A 17,085-nucleotide genomic window follows, 5' to 3' on the forward strand; every position below is an offset into this window, starting at 1 on the left:
TTCTCACCTCTGCTGGTTTTTTTTGAAGTTTAACTTTCCTCTGGTTTCACTTACTTCCTTCATACTTACTTTGGCTCTTCACTCCTAACAGATCTCATTCCACACTGTCCAGAACATAGAAGCCTTCCATTTACAACTTGTACCTTAAATTATTTACTTCCAGTGTCATCTCCCTCAACAACAATTTTTGTTGTAGCAGTCTCTCTCTGATTTTATACACTGACATGATTTCTTGTTCTGTTATGAATGCACATTGCTCTAGTCCTTCAATAAGTCCATCACACATTTTGACTATTATCTATTGGCACCTTTTCCACTATGTTAACCATATCATCTTCTTCGTCACTATTATCATCAGGATCACCTTGATTCAAAACCATTTCGGCTATTTCAACATCTGTCATTGAATGAACAACTGAAGCGTCACTACTGATGTTAAGAATTTCTTCGATATCCACTTCCTCCAGGTTACGGACGAACTCTGAAGGCATACTTTTTGCATATGTAAGGAGGGCTGACATCTTTTTCTCACTGGGCCTGCAGAATCTTTCATACTTATCACTCTGTCCATCATCATCACTCAGCATAGTGGCAGACAAGAGGTTGGGCCAGGCATGTGCAAGGGTGTCTATAGTTACAAGATTATATGCACTGGCTGCTGCATATACAGTATCCTTTAGAGTAAACTCCTTGAAGCTGTCCACACCCACGCCTCTGTTCACTGCTGCCAGCATGCTGTTCCAAAAATTGTCTTTATATTTAGTCTTCATTGCTCTAACAATGCATTGGTCACATGGCTGAATTAATGAAGTCACATTTCAGGAAAAGTACATGCCATAAACATTAATGCTGATGAGAAGTTCGACTGGAGGATGAACAGAACAGTTGTCAAGGAATAACAAAATTTTGTACTTGGTATTCAGTCCAGCTTCCCTGCACTGGGCACAAGCCACTGATACAAAATGTTTGTAAAACCAGAAAAGATGTCCCTGGTGCATAATAATGGACTAGTAAGGTATTCATACCTTTAAAACAGGGAGAATGCAGGCTATTGTCTACCACAGCAAGTTTACACTTATACATGCCAGCAGCATTAGCACATCCAGCACAGTACATCTGTCCATGGCATTCTTAACTTGTGCAGGAGCTCTTTCATGCTTTTTGCACAATAACTCTTGACGGACACATTAATGAATTTCTCTGCTCCTTTGTGATCAGTAGATACTTTATCTTTAAATACTTAATGCCATATCTTTTCTTAAATTTTTTTGTAGCCAGCCTACTGAATATTCACAATTACCTTCAATATTCAGTTCATCATAATAGATTTTTGCTTGTTTCATGATCAAAATTCCATTAAGTGGCATATTCTCACAATGACACTGATGAATCCACTCCATCAATACATGACTTAGATCTTCATTTTTTTTCCTCTATGCAATGTTTTTCTATTTTTCATGAACTTCTGTTCATCACTTTCAACACAGAACTTCAACAATTTGTCCTTCTGCTGTTTTAGGTCATAGATAGTGGTTGTTCCAATAGTCCAGAAGGAAGTAACTTAATTAAAGTTGGAACACCAAGCATAGCTCTACCCTTTATTACATAAAGACAATTAAAAGCTAGCTATCTAACATAAACACAACCATAAAAGAACAGAATATCCATGAAAATATTTAGGAACGATTTACCAACTATTCAGTAGACAGTTTCACAAGACTGTATTGGGTCCCAGTCTTATAACAGAGGCTTTAAGATCTAGGTCTAGTTTTCAACTCGCTTGCTTTGAGTGACTTAAATGATTAATAGAGAGACAAATGGAAAGGCTGATTGACAAAGAGACTGAAACCCCTATCTTTTCAGGGAGTATACTAAAAGAAAAGAATTAAATTAATCTTTTTGTCAAAGATGTTTACTCCACCAACAATATTATACAAAACATTCACTCTTACTACTGAGCATCCTACACATACAGAACAATAAATTCTAATATTAAACTTGACCTGAAGCACTTCCTTGATAGCTGAAACAGAACCCATAGATATAATACTAAGACATAAAAATCTCTGTGACATACCCCATCTCCAGCTTAATCTTTGTAAAAACTCAATGTGCAAAAGGACCCAAAATCTTTAACTCCCTATTAGGAATTTATAGCCACTTTCCCTGCCAGCATCTTCAAAACTACGATAAAAACACACCTTCTTTCACTAATATATCCCAACAACAGCTAAATATGATATTCTCACTGCCACAAGCATATGGAGAAAATATACATTCTCATTATCTGTAATCCTCATAACCATTAAACATACTGAAGGTGCTCAAAATGTTAAAATGCTAGAATCCTCATTACCTATAATCATAAGCCAACCTGTAATCCTCAAAACAATTAAATTCGATAAATGTAAATCCTAAATTTATTGTTGCTACCGCTGAGAGACCGTATATATAGGCAATCAATTAATTACTGCCTTATTAATCTTAAGACAGGCTTAAGTTTGCCGAAAATGCTATGCATACCAAGGGGTTTTCTGCATGCACACCTAAATGTCATCCATCTCTGTACAAACACTGTATCATGCTGAAATATAGAATCCAAATCTGAATACAGATATGTTTAAACAGAATGTATACAAATGTCAGTACTATTATACTAACCCAGCACTAGAGTTTCTTTGATCAAATGCATATGAAGGTGGTTGACTTGTGCGAGTGACATCACAAACTATAACAGAGTGATCAGTGCGAATTTTATCTAAGCCAGCAGAGAGCAGCTGAGGTTCTTGAGTACTCCATGCCAGAGAGTTGACAGGGCGCGAGTGCTTGGGAACTGAGAGGTAAAAAAAATATATGTGAGAATTTACAACCATGATGGATAATACACAACTTGTGTCAAGCTCAAAATATGATAAACTTATGTGGTTAAGTCTGCTGAAAGGAGTTCAACTAAACTCTAGTATACAGAGATTCAAGAAGTTATCGATTTGTTAAAGACTAGCTGCAGACTAACATGAGTAATTGAAGAATATTATGTAAGTGAAATACAATATTATAAACAATGAATGGTAGAAAAAATAAGAAAAAGACATTCAACTACTTCTTGATACAGTATAAATACTAGTAACACTTGGGTGAACATGGGTGATAAAAAGCAGAGACTAAAAAGGCAGAAAAATAAAGTGACATATGTGGGGTAAAAATAAATGTTAAAATGAATTAATATAACAGCTTTTCTTATTTTTAACTACTGTAATCAGCCATTTCCCACCAATGTCTTTGTGAATTATAGAACAGAATATGTTCCCCATACTAGTCTCTCTTGAACAAACAATGTGTAGCTTCCATTGCTTTCCTATTTTATTTTTGGGCTCATCTCCATTTTCTTTTTATTTCACTTATGTAAACCTGCTACACCGCGTCGAGAATGCTTACACACTACCACTGTACTCCTTTGTGGAAACTAATGCATCATACTACACTGTATTTCAAGAAACATTAAACCTTTTTGGGTTTTTCAGTACAATCAATGGGGGGGCTCATTCCTTCACCTAGTAATTGTACCCAGTCTTTGCCTAACCAGGCTGTTGGCAATTAGATTTTTTCCTTTTTTTCCCCAAAAAAGTATATAAAGACTGGATTATTTACTTACTGAATTCTCTCCCTTTTATTCCATGTGGATCAGGAATCTTGCTGAAAGTTGTGAGTGCTACTTTCCCATTGGCCTGACCCACTGCTAAAAGTTGATTGCTTGGGTCAGTTTCAAGTCCAGGGCACCAAGCTACACACTTGATATACTGCAGATCATTATTTGTTGATAAAAGTGATGCAGCAGTTTTGGGACCCAACTGTAATCCTAGTAAAAATAAAAATAATTACATTATTGCATTCACTGTTACTGGTATTACATATCTTATCTGAAGTATATTTGGCATTTTAATAGAGAAAGCAATCGATTAAAAATTTGATCACACACTATTTCTTCCCGCCCCCCCCTCCTGGAAGGGTAACCCAGAAAGGGAAACACATTTTCCACACTCATTCAGTTGTATTGTCAGAAGTGCATGGAAATAACAATTTAAACAATACCCAGAACCAAAACATTTCCATCGATCTTTCAGAGTGCATGCACTTTACTACTCACTTCTAATACTCAAGTTTGACTAATTGGCATGCCTGAATCCCTTCATGAATGTTACCGTGCTTATAATGCAATGACAAGTAATAGTATCTCAAAAACCACTTATCTCCACTCACTCCAATCAAATTCACACATGGTTACTGACTGTTATTTATACACCTTGATCCTCTTACCCTTCTCCATCTTTTTTTTTTTTAAATGAATAAACCATCTCAGCAGTACATCCTCCAATCTGAATTATTGATTTCATACCATCACATCATCTTCTAATTCCTGTATAAGTATATTCCTATCACAAAGCTAACAGAGGGAAAATTCTTAGGAATCCACCTTGATAATAGACTCAAATTTCATACACATATACAACAAATTTCTAAGAAAATTTCCAAGACTGTAGGCATACTATCGAAGATACGGTACTATGCTCCACAGTCAGCCCTCCTGGCCCTATATCACTCTCTTATTTACCCCTATCTCACCTATGGAATTTGTGCATGGGGCTCAACAACAATTAACCATCTCAGACCACTAATTACCCAACAAAAGGCTGCAGTTAGAATGATAACAAATTCTCACTACAGGCAGCACACTCCACCAATATTCAAAACACTCAACCTACTCACCATACAAAACATCCATACTTATTATTGCACCTATTACATACATAGAACACTTAACTCTGATATTAACCCTCCCTTCAAACATCTCCTTGCCAACCTCAACAGAACACATGACCATAACACAAGGCACAGATCACTCTTTGATGTTCCTCGTGTCCATTTCACGCTATGCAAAAACTCAATGCACATAAAAGGCCCTAAAATCTGGAATTCATTACCTGTAAATATAAAAGAAACACTACCTGTTTATAAATTCAAGTCTCTTCTCAAAGATCACTTACTCACCCAAAACCAAATAAATACTGAATAACTGAACCTTATAAATTGTATATCTTAAATGTTTCTCACAATTATATCACATAAATGTTAAACCTAAAACCCAATCTAACTTTATTATTTTTTAAATACACTACCTAACAGAATACTCCATTCGACTGAATGTACAGCAAGGCATGCAACCATATGACCTGTCTTTGTAATACTCATTTGTACTTTATAGTTATCTGTTTACAATAATGTTTTATCACTGATTTCATCATTGCTTAGTTAATCTTAAGTCAATTTTAAGCCAGCCCGTAATGCTATGCATATAAGTGGCTTTGGCATGCTGCTCTTACCTGTATTTTTTTGTACCTCTGTATGTATGCTCAAATTACTAAATAAATAAATAAATAAATAAATAAATAAATAAATAAGTCACTCTACATATTAATATCCAACATGACATACCCACTACTTCCAGTCTCCTCACTGCAATATCTGAAGACCATACTTCACACCCATACAGTACAAGAACTGACACCACTATACCCTGAATAGTGCTATTTACAGAAATGTGGGCTTAACACTTGGCAGCTTGAATGTCAATATGAACCCAATCAGTGCAATATTTACAAAAATATGTCTTTCATGCTGAGCACCTACCCAGCCTCTTGATAATTAATAGAGCAGGTGGCCATATATACAACAATATCTCTTATTACATTAATACTAACATTCTTAAGAAAATTACAATAAAATGTTTTGGGCCTGGGAAATCACTGAGTTAATCTATATTATTTTTTCTCATTCATTGATTTCTTAAACTAAAATGTGTTATTTCATTTTAAACAAAACTGTCGTAACTTACGGGGCAACTGCACAGTTTCACTTGGGACAATGTCTTGAACTTGGTATAGCTGCAGGTCAGACCCCCATGTGAGGAACTGGTCAGCCGCAACTGGCGACCACTGTACGTCCACCCTCACACTACTCATATTTAATCTCCAATGGTGATATATAGTGTGTGCATTGTAACTGGAAGATATATTACATATCTGTTATAAGCAAACAGAAACAAAGCTCAGTTTTGATCTGAGAAATAATTATACAATAGTTTACATTAATTATGTGGCCCTCAGTATGAAGTCTGAAGCTAATGGATACTATAAAAAATAGGTTAATTCCATATTATATTTATGGTATCAAGATTATAGGTAATAAATAATGTTAAAATATAAAGTTCTTATGCATATATGTCGTACTACTATAGAGTGAGCTTTAAGCATTCTGTTTGTGAAGAACTATCAGGCCATAATTTAAAACATTATATATTTTCTAGAGAGACGTACTACTGCTACTGCATTACAAATACTTTACAGAACAGTAATTTAAGTTCATCTGTCTGTAAGAGAAAAGATATGACAATGGTTTGTGAATGAGTTACATGTGGACATGGTTTTGCATATTAAAGTAAACAATTGGGGTATGTCAAATTTATCTTAAAATTCAAATTGACAAAAAGTGGTACTAATATGGAAATGTTTTAGGTTAATGTGAGGATCACACCAAATGAAGCTGAAAATTAAACTTAGTTTGGCTGAGAAAACTTAAAGTATAAAAACAGCACTGTTTCAATCATTATTTATTCTAGTTATTAGGTCAGGGTTACAAATAGGTCATGATACTGAATGAAAAGCTCATGGCCTATACAGTGTTTTGGGCAGTATTAAAACTAATAGAAGGTTTTCACAAAATATATAATATTAAGAATTATTAACATTTAAATTACTAACACTATTCTATATAACTGTTAGAAATTTAAAAGTTAAATTACTAACAATATTGTATATACGTAATTATGTAGTATTTGGGAAAGATTAAAATTAAAACTATTAATGAGTCATTATAAAACTTGAAAAAATGGTGATTATAAATAACATAAATTAAGAAAATAAAATGTAGTTATACATATAAGAATGCAGTCTTATTTTTAACCCTAAAAGTGTTGCCTGTGGGATGCTATCACCCCTTCTGTGGTCAATTTTCAGAGGCATAAAAATGTATACACAACATGATAAAAAAGGACAAACTCAACACAATAAAAGCAACAAATGCTGAAGACAAATAAATATAATCACACCAAGTTAAAATAGCCAGCATCAATGAAAACCCCCAATAAATTAGTAATGTCAGGTTGTGATAAAGAAATTGAAGGAACTTGTATCTTCAGCAAATTCATCACAGGGACAGGTAGAGGACTCCTGAGTGTGAAGAATGACCATCAGGCCTGTTGCTCTCAGGATTGCTTGGCTTGACTCATTAATTGAGCAGAAGCATAAATTTTTGAGGGGTGAGGTCTGTGGGCCATATTCATCATGTAAAGGACAAAACGTATCTGGCATGGTGTGAAAAAAGGCACATGTACAGTTCAGGACAATTTATTTTTTTATTACACATCAGCTGTTTCCCACCAAGGCAGGGTGGCCCAAAAAAGAAAAACCTCCATCATCATTCACTCCATCACTGTCTTGCCAGAGGAGTGTTTACACTACAGTTATAAAACTGCAACATTAATACCCCTCCTTCAGAGTGTCAGCACTGTACGTACTTCCCATCTCCAGGAATCAAGTCCAGCCTGCCAGTTTTCCTGAATCCCTTCATAAATGTTACCTTGCTTACACTCCAACAGCACATCAAGTCCTAAAAACCATTTGTCTCCATTATAAAAATATTATTATTATTGACAATAATAATAATATCTATTTCTACAAGTACATGCACATGTACAAGGTATACAGGCTTAGCTGACATCAATGACATACAGTATGTACTATTATATAGAAAGTCGCTTGTTATGCAGAGCATTTTGGGCAAATTAGGTCAGTTTTGTCCCAGGATGCGGCCCACACCAGTCAACTAACACCCAGGTACCCATTTTACTAATGGTTGAACATAGTCAACCGGTGTAAGGAAACATGCCCAATGTTTCAACCCTCGCTGGGAATCGAACCTGGATCCTCACTGTGTGAAGCGAGAGCTTTTGGCAGCAGGCCATGGGCCACCGTATTAAAGGAAATGTTTCACCACAAATGGCTTCATCAGTCCTAATACAGAGACAACTAAGAAAATGAGTATATAGTGGCAAGAGTTAGGTGGAATGTCGCATGGGTAGTGGTAGTAATTGTGGTGAGTGAGGTTGGGTTTGAGAAGAACCTATTAACATAATGTTAAAGCGGTCTCCAGAACTGGTAATATCCTGTCGATTAGCAATTTGGAAGTAGTGTAACTTCCGAACTTTTGATAGATAGTGTTACCGACAGAAATTAGGGCAGCTTCTACAGCTGTCTTAATGATTAATGTCTTAATGATTAATCTAGCCTCACTGAATTTCATAAGGTGTCCAACATCTTCCATATGTTGAAGAGACACGTTTTTACGGTCATCATTGCTGCAAGTGTTTTTGTGTTTCCTGATCCAAATATCCAGAGATCTGGCTGTTTCCCCCACATATGCTTTGTCACATGCCCCACATGGTATAGTGTATACTCCAGTGCTCGTTCATACTAGTTATTCTTGGGTTTTTGCAGTAGGTTTCTAATAGTTTACCTGGAGAGAGTTCCGGGGGTCAACGCCCCCGCGGCCCGGTCTGTGACCAGGCCTCCTGGTGGATCAGAGCCTGATCAACCAGGCTGTTACTGCTGGCTGCACGCAAACCAACGTACGAGCCACAGCCCGGCTGGTCAGGAACAGACTTTAGGTGCTTGTCCAGTGCCAGCTTGAAGACTACCAGGGGTCTGTTGGTAATCCCCCTTATGTATGCTGGGAGGCAGTTGAACAGTCTCGGGCCCCTGACACTTATTGTATGGTCTCTTAACATGCTAGTGACACCCCTGCTTTTCATTGGAGGGGATGTTGCATCATCTGCCAAGTCTTTTGCTTTCGTAGTGAGTGATTTTCGTGTGCAAGTTCGGTACTAGTCCGTCTAGGATTTTCCAGGTGTATATAATCATGTATCTCTCCCTCCTGCGTTCCAGGGAATAAAGGTTCAGGAACCTCAAGCGCTCCCAGCAATTTAGGTGTTTTATCTCTGTTATGTGCGCCGTGAAGGTTCTCTGTACATTTTCTAGGTCAGCAATTTCACCTGCCTTGAAAGGTGCTGTTAGTGTGCAGCAATATTCCAGCCTAGATAAAACAAGTGACCTGAAGGGAGTCATCATGGGCTTGGCCTCCCTAGTTTTGAAGGTTCTCATTATCCATCCTGTCATTTTTCTAGCAGATGCGATTGATACAATGTTATGGTCCTTGAAGGTGAGATCCTCTGACATGATCACTCCCAGGTCTTTGATGTTGGTGTTTCGCTCTATTTTGTGGCCAGAATTTGTTTTGTACTCCGATGAGGATTTAATTTCCTCGTGTTTACCATATCTGAGTAATTGAAATTTCTCATCATTGAACTTCATATTGTTTTCTGCAGCCCACTGAAAGATTTGGTTGATGTCTGCCTGGAGCCTTGCAGTGTCTGCAATGGAAGACACTGTCATGGAGATTCAGGTGTCATCTGCAAAGGAAGACACAGTGCTGTGGCTGACATCCTTGTCTATGTCAGATATGAGGATGAGGAACAAGATGGGAGTGAGTACTGTGCCTTGTGGAACAGAGCTTTTCACCATAGCTTTACTCTGTTGACTACTACTACTCCGTGTTCGGTTAGTGAGGAAATTATAGATCCATCGACCGACTTTTCCTGTTATTCCTTTAGCACGCATTTTGTGGGCTATTACGCCATGGTCACACTTGTCGAAGGCTTTTGCAAAGTCTGTATATATTACATCTGCATTCTTTTTGTCTTCTAGTGCATCTAGGACCTTGTCGTAGTGATTCAATAGTTGAGACAGACAGGAGCGACCTGTTCTAAACCCATGTTGACCTGGGTTGTGTAATTTATGGGTTTCTAGATGGGTGGTGACCTTGCTTCTTAGGACCCTTTCAAAGATTTTTATGATATGGGATGTTAGTGCTATCGGTCTGTAGTTCTTTGCTATTGCTTTACTGCCCCCTTTGTGGAGTGGGGCTGTCTGTTGTTTTTAGTAACTGTGGGACGACCACCGTGTCCGTGCTCCCTCTCCATAGGATGGTAAAAGCTAGTGATAGGGGCTTCTTGCAGTTCTTGATGAACACGGAGTTCCACGAGTCTGGTCCTGGGGCAGAGTGCATGGGCATGTCATTTATCGCCTGTTCGAAGTCATTTGGCGTCAGGATAACATCAGATAGGCTTGTGTTAACCAAATTCTGTGGCTCTCTCATAAAAAATTAATTTTGATCTTCGACTCTCAGTCTGGTTAGCGGCTTGCTAAAAACTGAGTCATATTGGGACTTGAGTAGCTCACTCATTTCCTTGCTGTCATCTGTGTTGGACCCATCTTGTTTAAGTAGGGACCCAATACTGGACGTTGTTCTCGACTTTGATTTGGCATAGGAGAAGAAATACTTTGGGTTTCTTTCGATTTCATTTATGGCTTTTAGTTCTTCCCACAATTCCTGACTCCTATAAGATTCCTTTAGCTTAAGTTCGATGCTTGCTATTTCTCTGACCAGTGTCTCCCTACACATTTCAGATATATTGACCTCTTTTAGCCGCTCTGTTATTCTTTTCCATCGCCTGTAAAGGGAGCGCCTGTCTCTTTCTATTTTACATCTCCTCCTTTTTCTTAGAGGAATAAGCCTTGTGCATACATTGAGTGCCACTGAGTTAATCTGTTCTAGGCATAAGTTGGGGTCTGTGTTGCTTAGTATATCTTCCCAGCTTATATCGGTTAGGACTTGGTTTACTTGGTCCCACTTTATGTTTTTGTTATTGAAGTTGAATTTGGTGAATGCTCCCTCGTGACTAATCTCATTATGTGGGGTCTCAGTGAAAGCCGCGAACATTGCCTTTGCCTCTGCAAGCAGTCCATGGATGAAAGGTGTTTTGTTGTTTGTTGCTGGCTTTAGACCCTGTATATTTGCAAAGAATGTCATCGGACTGGTGGTATTGTTGGTACTGGGGGGGGGAGATTTTTTTCCAGCATTAGTATCTGTATCTGTTGGTTTGGAGTGGAGGCCATCGACTGTGGTTCCACTCCAGGAATGACTGGATAGTTTATCTGGAGTTTACCTGGAGAGAGTTCCAAGGGTCAACGCCCCCGCGGCCCGGTCTGTGACCAGGCCTCCAGAGTAGTTGAAGAGTTTGTGGATATTTTAGCTAGTTTTCTGTCAAAAATTTTAGAAATGTTAGCTGCAATGCCACTGACTGTCAAAACTAATTTAACTTGGAAGCTGTTCTTCAACTTGATTGGTGTTGGTCTTATTGAGGTCTGAATAATACATATTGGGGTCCTTCAATCTTGTCCCCCAAGATGCAACCCACACCAGTTGACTAACACCCAGGTACCTACTTACTGCTAGATGAATAGAGACAACAAGTGTAAGGAAACATGCAAAATATCTCCACCCGTGCCGGAGACTGAACCACCAGAACAGGAAAAGTTGGTAAACGAATCTACAACTTCCTGCCAAAAGAACACAAAGAGAAATAGTAAACAGAGTAAAGTCTGAGGCAGCTACAGTGAAAAGCTGTGTTCCACAAGGCACAGTACTTGCTCCCATCGTATTCCTCATCCTCATATCTGGCATAGACATAGATGTAGGCCATAGCTCTGTGTCTTCCTTTGCGGATGACACCCAAATTGCCATGACAGTCACCTCCATCGTAGACACCGTGAGACTCCAAGAGGATATGAACCAAATCTTCAAATGGGCAACTCAATGAAGAGAAATGTCAACTGCTCAGATATGGAAAACTTGAGGAAATTAAAACTATATCAAGGTATACAACAAATTCTATCCATACAGCAGAGCAAAACAGTAATGTGAAGAACCTGGGATTGATACTGTCAGAGGATCTTGCCTTCAAAGATCAAAACAATGTATCTACCACATCTGCTAGGAAAATCATAGGATGGATAATGAGAACCTTCCAGCCAAGGGACGCCAAGCCCATGATGATTCTCTTCAAATCGCTAGTGCTCTCTAGGCTGGAATGCTGCTGTACACTAATGGCACCCTTCAAGGCTGGCGACACTGCAGACCTGGAGAGTGTACACAGAACTTTCATGGCACACATAAGTACGATAAGGCACCTAAATCACTGGGAACAGTTGAAGTCCCTTGATTTGTATTCCCTGGAATGCAGGCAAGAAAGATGCATAATAATATACACTTGGAAAATCCTAGAGCGGTTAGTACCAAACTTGCACACGACAATCACTCCCTATGAAAGCAAAAGACTCGGCAGGAGATGCAACATTCCCCATATGAAAAGAAGGGGTGCCACAGGTACACTGAGAGATGACACAGTAAGTGCCAGGGGCCCAAGACTGTTTAACTGCCTCCCAGCATACATAAGGGGGATTACCAATAGACCCCTGGCTGTCTTCAAGCAGGCACTGGACAGGCACCTAAAGTCAGTACCTGACCAGCCGGGCTGTGGTTCGTACGTCAGCTTGCATGTGGTCAGTAGTAGCAGCCTGGTTGATCAGACCCTGATCCACCACACGTCCTGGTCTCAGACCGAGCCGCGGGGGCGTTGACCCCCGAAACCCTCTCCAGGTAAACTCAAGGTACACAGGCAGTGTGAGGCCCTCAGAGGGCCAATGTATAAAATAACAGAAATAATTCCTTGAATGAAGTATCTCCTTCACAATAATCAAAGAACATCTTCTGATGGGTTCAGATATATAACAACTGCTTGTATACATATTACAATGGTGACTTCTAAGAACATTATATTACAAAACTGCAATAAATCACTTTCCTCCTAACATTCATCATTTTCTTTAAAAATGTAACGTATGTACTGATTTAAATTATTAACTAATAAAGATTTTAATACAAAGCCAAAATAACTTAGAGAGAAGTAAATAATATACCCGAGGTTTGAGCTTCTTCTTGTTGTTGTTGGGTTTACAAGGGTGACTGACAGCTTACACTGGGCCTAAATACAACATGAAAAACAATATGATAGTTATTTCATAAACTGTACAGTATTTTATTCATATAGCTAATAAACACAATACAATATGGAGACAGTCTCATGAAATCAAAGTATCTTATTACTATTAAACATTGGTCATTTATCTAGTAGACGCAAAATGTGGGTTGTCTCAAGATTTCAGAGAGCTTATCATTAACAAGGGAGTGTTGCCATATACTGTAAGATTTGCATGAAGGTTTCTCTGCAAAGTTGGATGCTTAGACACTCTTAAAATATAATCCTCCAGTGCATGGCCCTGTCTCTGTCCACACACTTTGCATTGTATATCATCGGCATCTCTGTACAAACTACAATACCAGAGATACTCAATAGCCTATACTTAGTCTAGCAACAGCAACATCGTACTATCTACTCACCTGGTCACATTCTCCATAAATATGCTTAACTCTCTTCATTATGATGGACAATTGATCTCCTAACCATTTTTGGTTGTTCCGCCTAAGCCGTTAGTTTATTGTGCACCCGATGCTCATCTTGTGAACGGTAGCGCAAAAATCAGGTGACTCATGGTTCGCTTGGTAACGAATGAATTCAGAGACAACTCACTTAGAAATGTTCAAGATATGTCAAAGTATTTTATCCGCAATGGTATATTACAGACCATTCTGGAAAAATACCCTGACTTTGCTCACTGTAAATAAAGCATTACCACGTGTGTGTGTGTGTACTCACCTAGTTGTACTCATCTAGTTGTGGTTGCAGGGGTCGATTCACAGCTCCTGGCCTCGCTTCTTCACTGGTCGCTACTGGGTCACTCTCCTTGAACCGTGAGCTTTATCATACCTCTGCTTAAAGCTATGTATGGATCCTACCTCCACTACATCGCTTCCCAAACTATTCCACTTCCTGGAATAGTGTGTGTGTGTGTGTGTGTGTGTGTGTGTGTGTGTGTGTGTGTGTGTACTCACCTATTTGTGGTTGCAGGGGTCGAGTCTTAGCTCCTGTGTGTGTGTGTGTGTGTGTGTGTGTGTGTGTGTACTCACCTAGTTGTGGTTGCAGGGGTCGATTCATAGCTCCTGGTCCTGCCTCTTCACTGGTCGCTACTGGGTCACTCTCCCTGCACTATGAGCTTTATCATACCTCTTCTTAAAGCCATGAATGGATCCTGCCTCCACTACATCGCTTCCCAAACTATTCCACTTTCCACTGACCCTGTGATTGAAGAAATACTTCCAAACATCCCTGCGATTCATCTGAGTCTTCAACTTCCAACTGTGACCCCTTGTGGCTGTGTCCCATCTCTGGAACATTCTCTGTCCACATTGTCAATTCCTCTCAGTATTTTGTATGTCGTTATCATGTCCCCCCTATCTCGCTTGTCCTCCAGTGCCGTCAGGTCGAGTTCCTTTAACCTCTCCTCGTAGGACATACCCCTTAGCTCGGGGACTAGTCTTGCTGAAAACCTTTGCACTTTCTGTAGTTTCTTTACGTGCTTGGCTAGGTGTGGGTTCCAAACTGGTGCCGCATACTCAAATATGGGCCTAACGTACACAGCGTACAGGGTCATGAGCGATTCCTTATTAAGATGTCGGAATGCTGTTCTGAGGTTTGCTAGGCGCCCACATGCTGCAGCAGTTATTTGGTTGATGTGCGCTTCAGGAGATGTGCCCGGTGTTATACTCACCCCAAGATCTTTTTCCTTGAGTGAGGTTTGTAGTCTCTGGCCCCCTAAGCTGTACCCCATCTGCAGTCTTCTTTGCCATTCCCCAATCTTCATGACTTTGCACTTGGTGGGATTGAACTCCAGGAGCCAATTGCTGGACCAGACCCCGCAGCCTGTCCAGATCCCTTTGTAGTTCTGCATCGTCCTCGTGTGTGTACTCACCTATTTGTGGTTGCAGGGGTCGAGTCATAGCTCCTGGCCCCGCCTCTTCACTGATTGCTACTAGGTCCTCTCTCTCCCTGCTCCATGAGCTTTATCAAACCTTGTCTTAAAACTATGTATGGTTCCCGCCTCCACTGGACCTGGAGTTTACCTGGAGAGAGTTCCGGAGGTCAACGCCCCCGCGGCCCGGTCTGTGACCAGGCCTCCTGGTGGATCAGAGCCTGATCAACCAGGCTGTTGCTGCTGGCTGCACGCAAACCAACGTACGAGCCACAGCTCGGCTGGTCAGGAACAGACTTTAGGTGCTTGTCCAGTGCCAGCTTGAAGACTGCCAGGGGTCTGTTGGTAATCCCCCTTATGTATGCTGGGAGGCAGTTGAACAGTCTCGGGCCCCTGACACTTATTGTATGGTCTCTTAACGTGCTAGTGACACCCCTGCTTTTCATTAGGGGGATGTTGCATCGTCTGCCAAGTCTTTTGCTTTCGTAGTGAGTGATTTTCGTGTGCAAGTTCGGTACTAGTCCGTCTAGGATTTTCCAGGTGTATATAATCATGTATCTCTCCCGCCTGCGTTCCAGGGAATACAGGTTTAGGAACCTCAAGCGCTCCCAGTAATTGAGGTGTTTTATCTCCGTAATGCGCGCCGTGAAGGTTCTCTGTACATTTTCTAGGTCAGCAATTTCACCTGCCTTGAAAGGTGCGGTTAGTGTGCAGCAGTATTCCAGCCTAGATAGAACAAGTGACCTGAAGAGTGTCATCATGGGCTTGGCCTCCCTAGTTTTGAAGGTTCTCATTATCCATCCTGTCATTTTTCTAGCAGATGCGATTGATACAATGTTATGGTCCTTGAAGGTGAGATCCTCCGACATGATCACTCCCAGGTCTTTGACGTTGGTGTTTCGCTCTATTTTGTGGCCAGAATTTGTTTTGTGCTCTGATGAAGATTTAATTTCCTCGTGTTTACCATATCTGAGTAATTGAAATTTCTCATCGTTGAACTTCATATTGTTTTCTGCAGCCCACTGAAAGATTTGGTTGATGTCCGCCTGGAGCCTTGCAGTGTCTGCAATGGAAGACACTGTCATGCAGATTCGGGTGTCATCTGCAAAGGAAGACTCGGTGCTGTGGCTGACATCCTTGTCTATGCCGGATATGAGGATGAGGAACAAGATGGGAGCGAGTACTGTGCCTTGTGGAACAGAGCTTTTCACCGTAGCTGCCTCGGACTTTACTCTGTTGACGACTACTCTCTGTGTTCTGTTAGTGAGGAAATTATAGATCCATCGACCGACTTTTCCTGTTATTCCTTTAGCACGCATTTTGTGCGCTATTATGCCATGGTCACACTTGTCGAAGGCTTTTGCAAAGTCTGTATATATTACATCTGCATTCTTTTTGTCTTCTAGTGCATTTAGGACCTTGTCGTAGTGATCCAGTAGAGTCAGACAGGAGCGACCTGTTCTAAATCCATGTTGCCCTGGGTTGTGTAACTGATGTGTTTCTAGATGGGTGGTGATCTTGCTTCTTAGGACCCTTTCAAAGATTTTTATGATATGGGATGTTAGTGCTATTGGTCTGTAGTTCTTTGCTGTTGCTTTACTGCCCCCTTTGTGGAGTGGGGCTATGTCTGTTGTTTTTAGTAACTGTGGGACGACCCCCGTGTCCATGCTCCCTCTCCATAGGATGGAAAAGGCTCGTGACAGGGGCTTCTTGCAGTTCTTGATGAACACGGAGTTCCATGAGTTTGGCCCTGGGGCAGAGTGCATGGGCATGTCATTTATCGCCTGTTCGAAGTCATTTGGCGTCAGAATAACATCGGAGTGCATGGGCATGTCATTTATCGCCTGTTCGAAGTCATTTGGCGTCAGAATAACATCGGATAGGCTTGTGTTAATCAAATTTTGTGGCTCTCTCATAAAAAATTCATTTTGATCTTCGACTCTCAGTCTGGTTAGCGGCTTGCTAAAAACTGAGTCATATTGGGACTTGAGTAGCTCACTCATTTCCTTGCTGTCATCTGTGTAGGACCCATCTTGTTTAAGTAGGGGCCCAATACTGGACGTTGTTCTCGACTTTGATTTGGCATAGGAGAAGAAATACTTCGGGTTTCTTTCGATTTCATTTATGGCTTTAAGTTCTTCCCGCG

The 17,085-nt window shown here is 40.2% G+C and overlaps 1 protein-coding gene across 4 annotated transcripts in view; it reads right to left on the reverse strand.

Annotated features, from left to right (window-relative positions):
* The window catches only part of mio (GATOR complex protein mio), a 229,792-nt gene extending 216,185 nt beyond the window's left edge, over positions 1-13,607 (reverse strand). For 3 of the 4 annotated variants that reach the window (XR_011392157.1, XM_070086367.1, XM_070086365.1), the window contains exons 1-5: positions 13,471-13,603; positions 12,990-13,054; positions 5,891-6,057; positions 3,653-3,856; positions 2,662-2,833 (exon numbers count right to left, since the gene is read on the reverse strand). Coding sequence is in view for 3 of the 4 variants with exons in the window: in XM_070086367.1 (XP_069942468.1) it covers positions 2,662-2,833; positions 3,653-3,856; positions 5,891-6,057; positions 12,990-13,054; positions 13,471-13,509 (647 nt within the window). In the remaining variant the exon portion in view is untranslated. Of the gene's footprint in view, positions 1-2,661; positions 2,834-3,652; positions 3,857-5,890; positions 6,058-12,989; positions 13,055-13,470 lie in introns of all 4 variants that reach the window. The other variant, XM_070086366.1, reaches the window with a different exon arrangement.
* Positions 13,608-17,085: the final 3,478 nt, after the last annotated feature.

The sequence above is a fragment of the Cherax quadricarinatus genome, chromosome 18, assembly GCF_038502225.1.
Source record: "Cherax quadricarinatus isolate ZL_2023a chromosome 18, ASM3850222v1, whole genome shotgun sequence".
NCBI lineage: Eukaryota > Metazoa > Arthropoda > Malacostraca > Decapoda > Parastacidae > Cherax > Cherax quadricarinatus.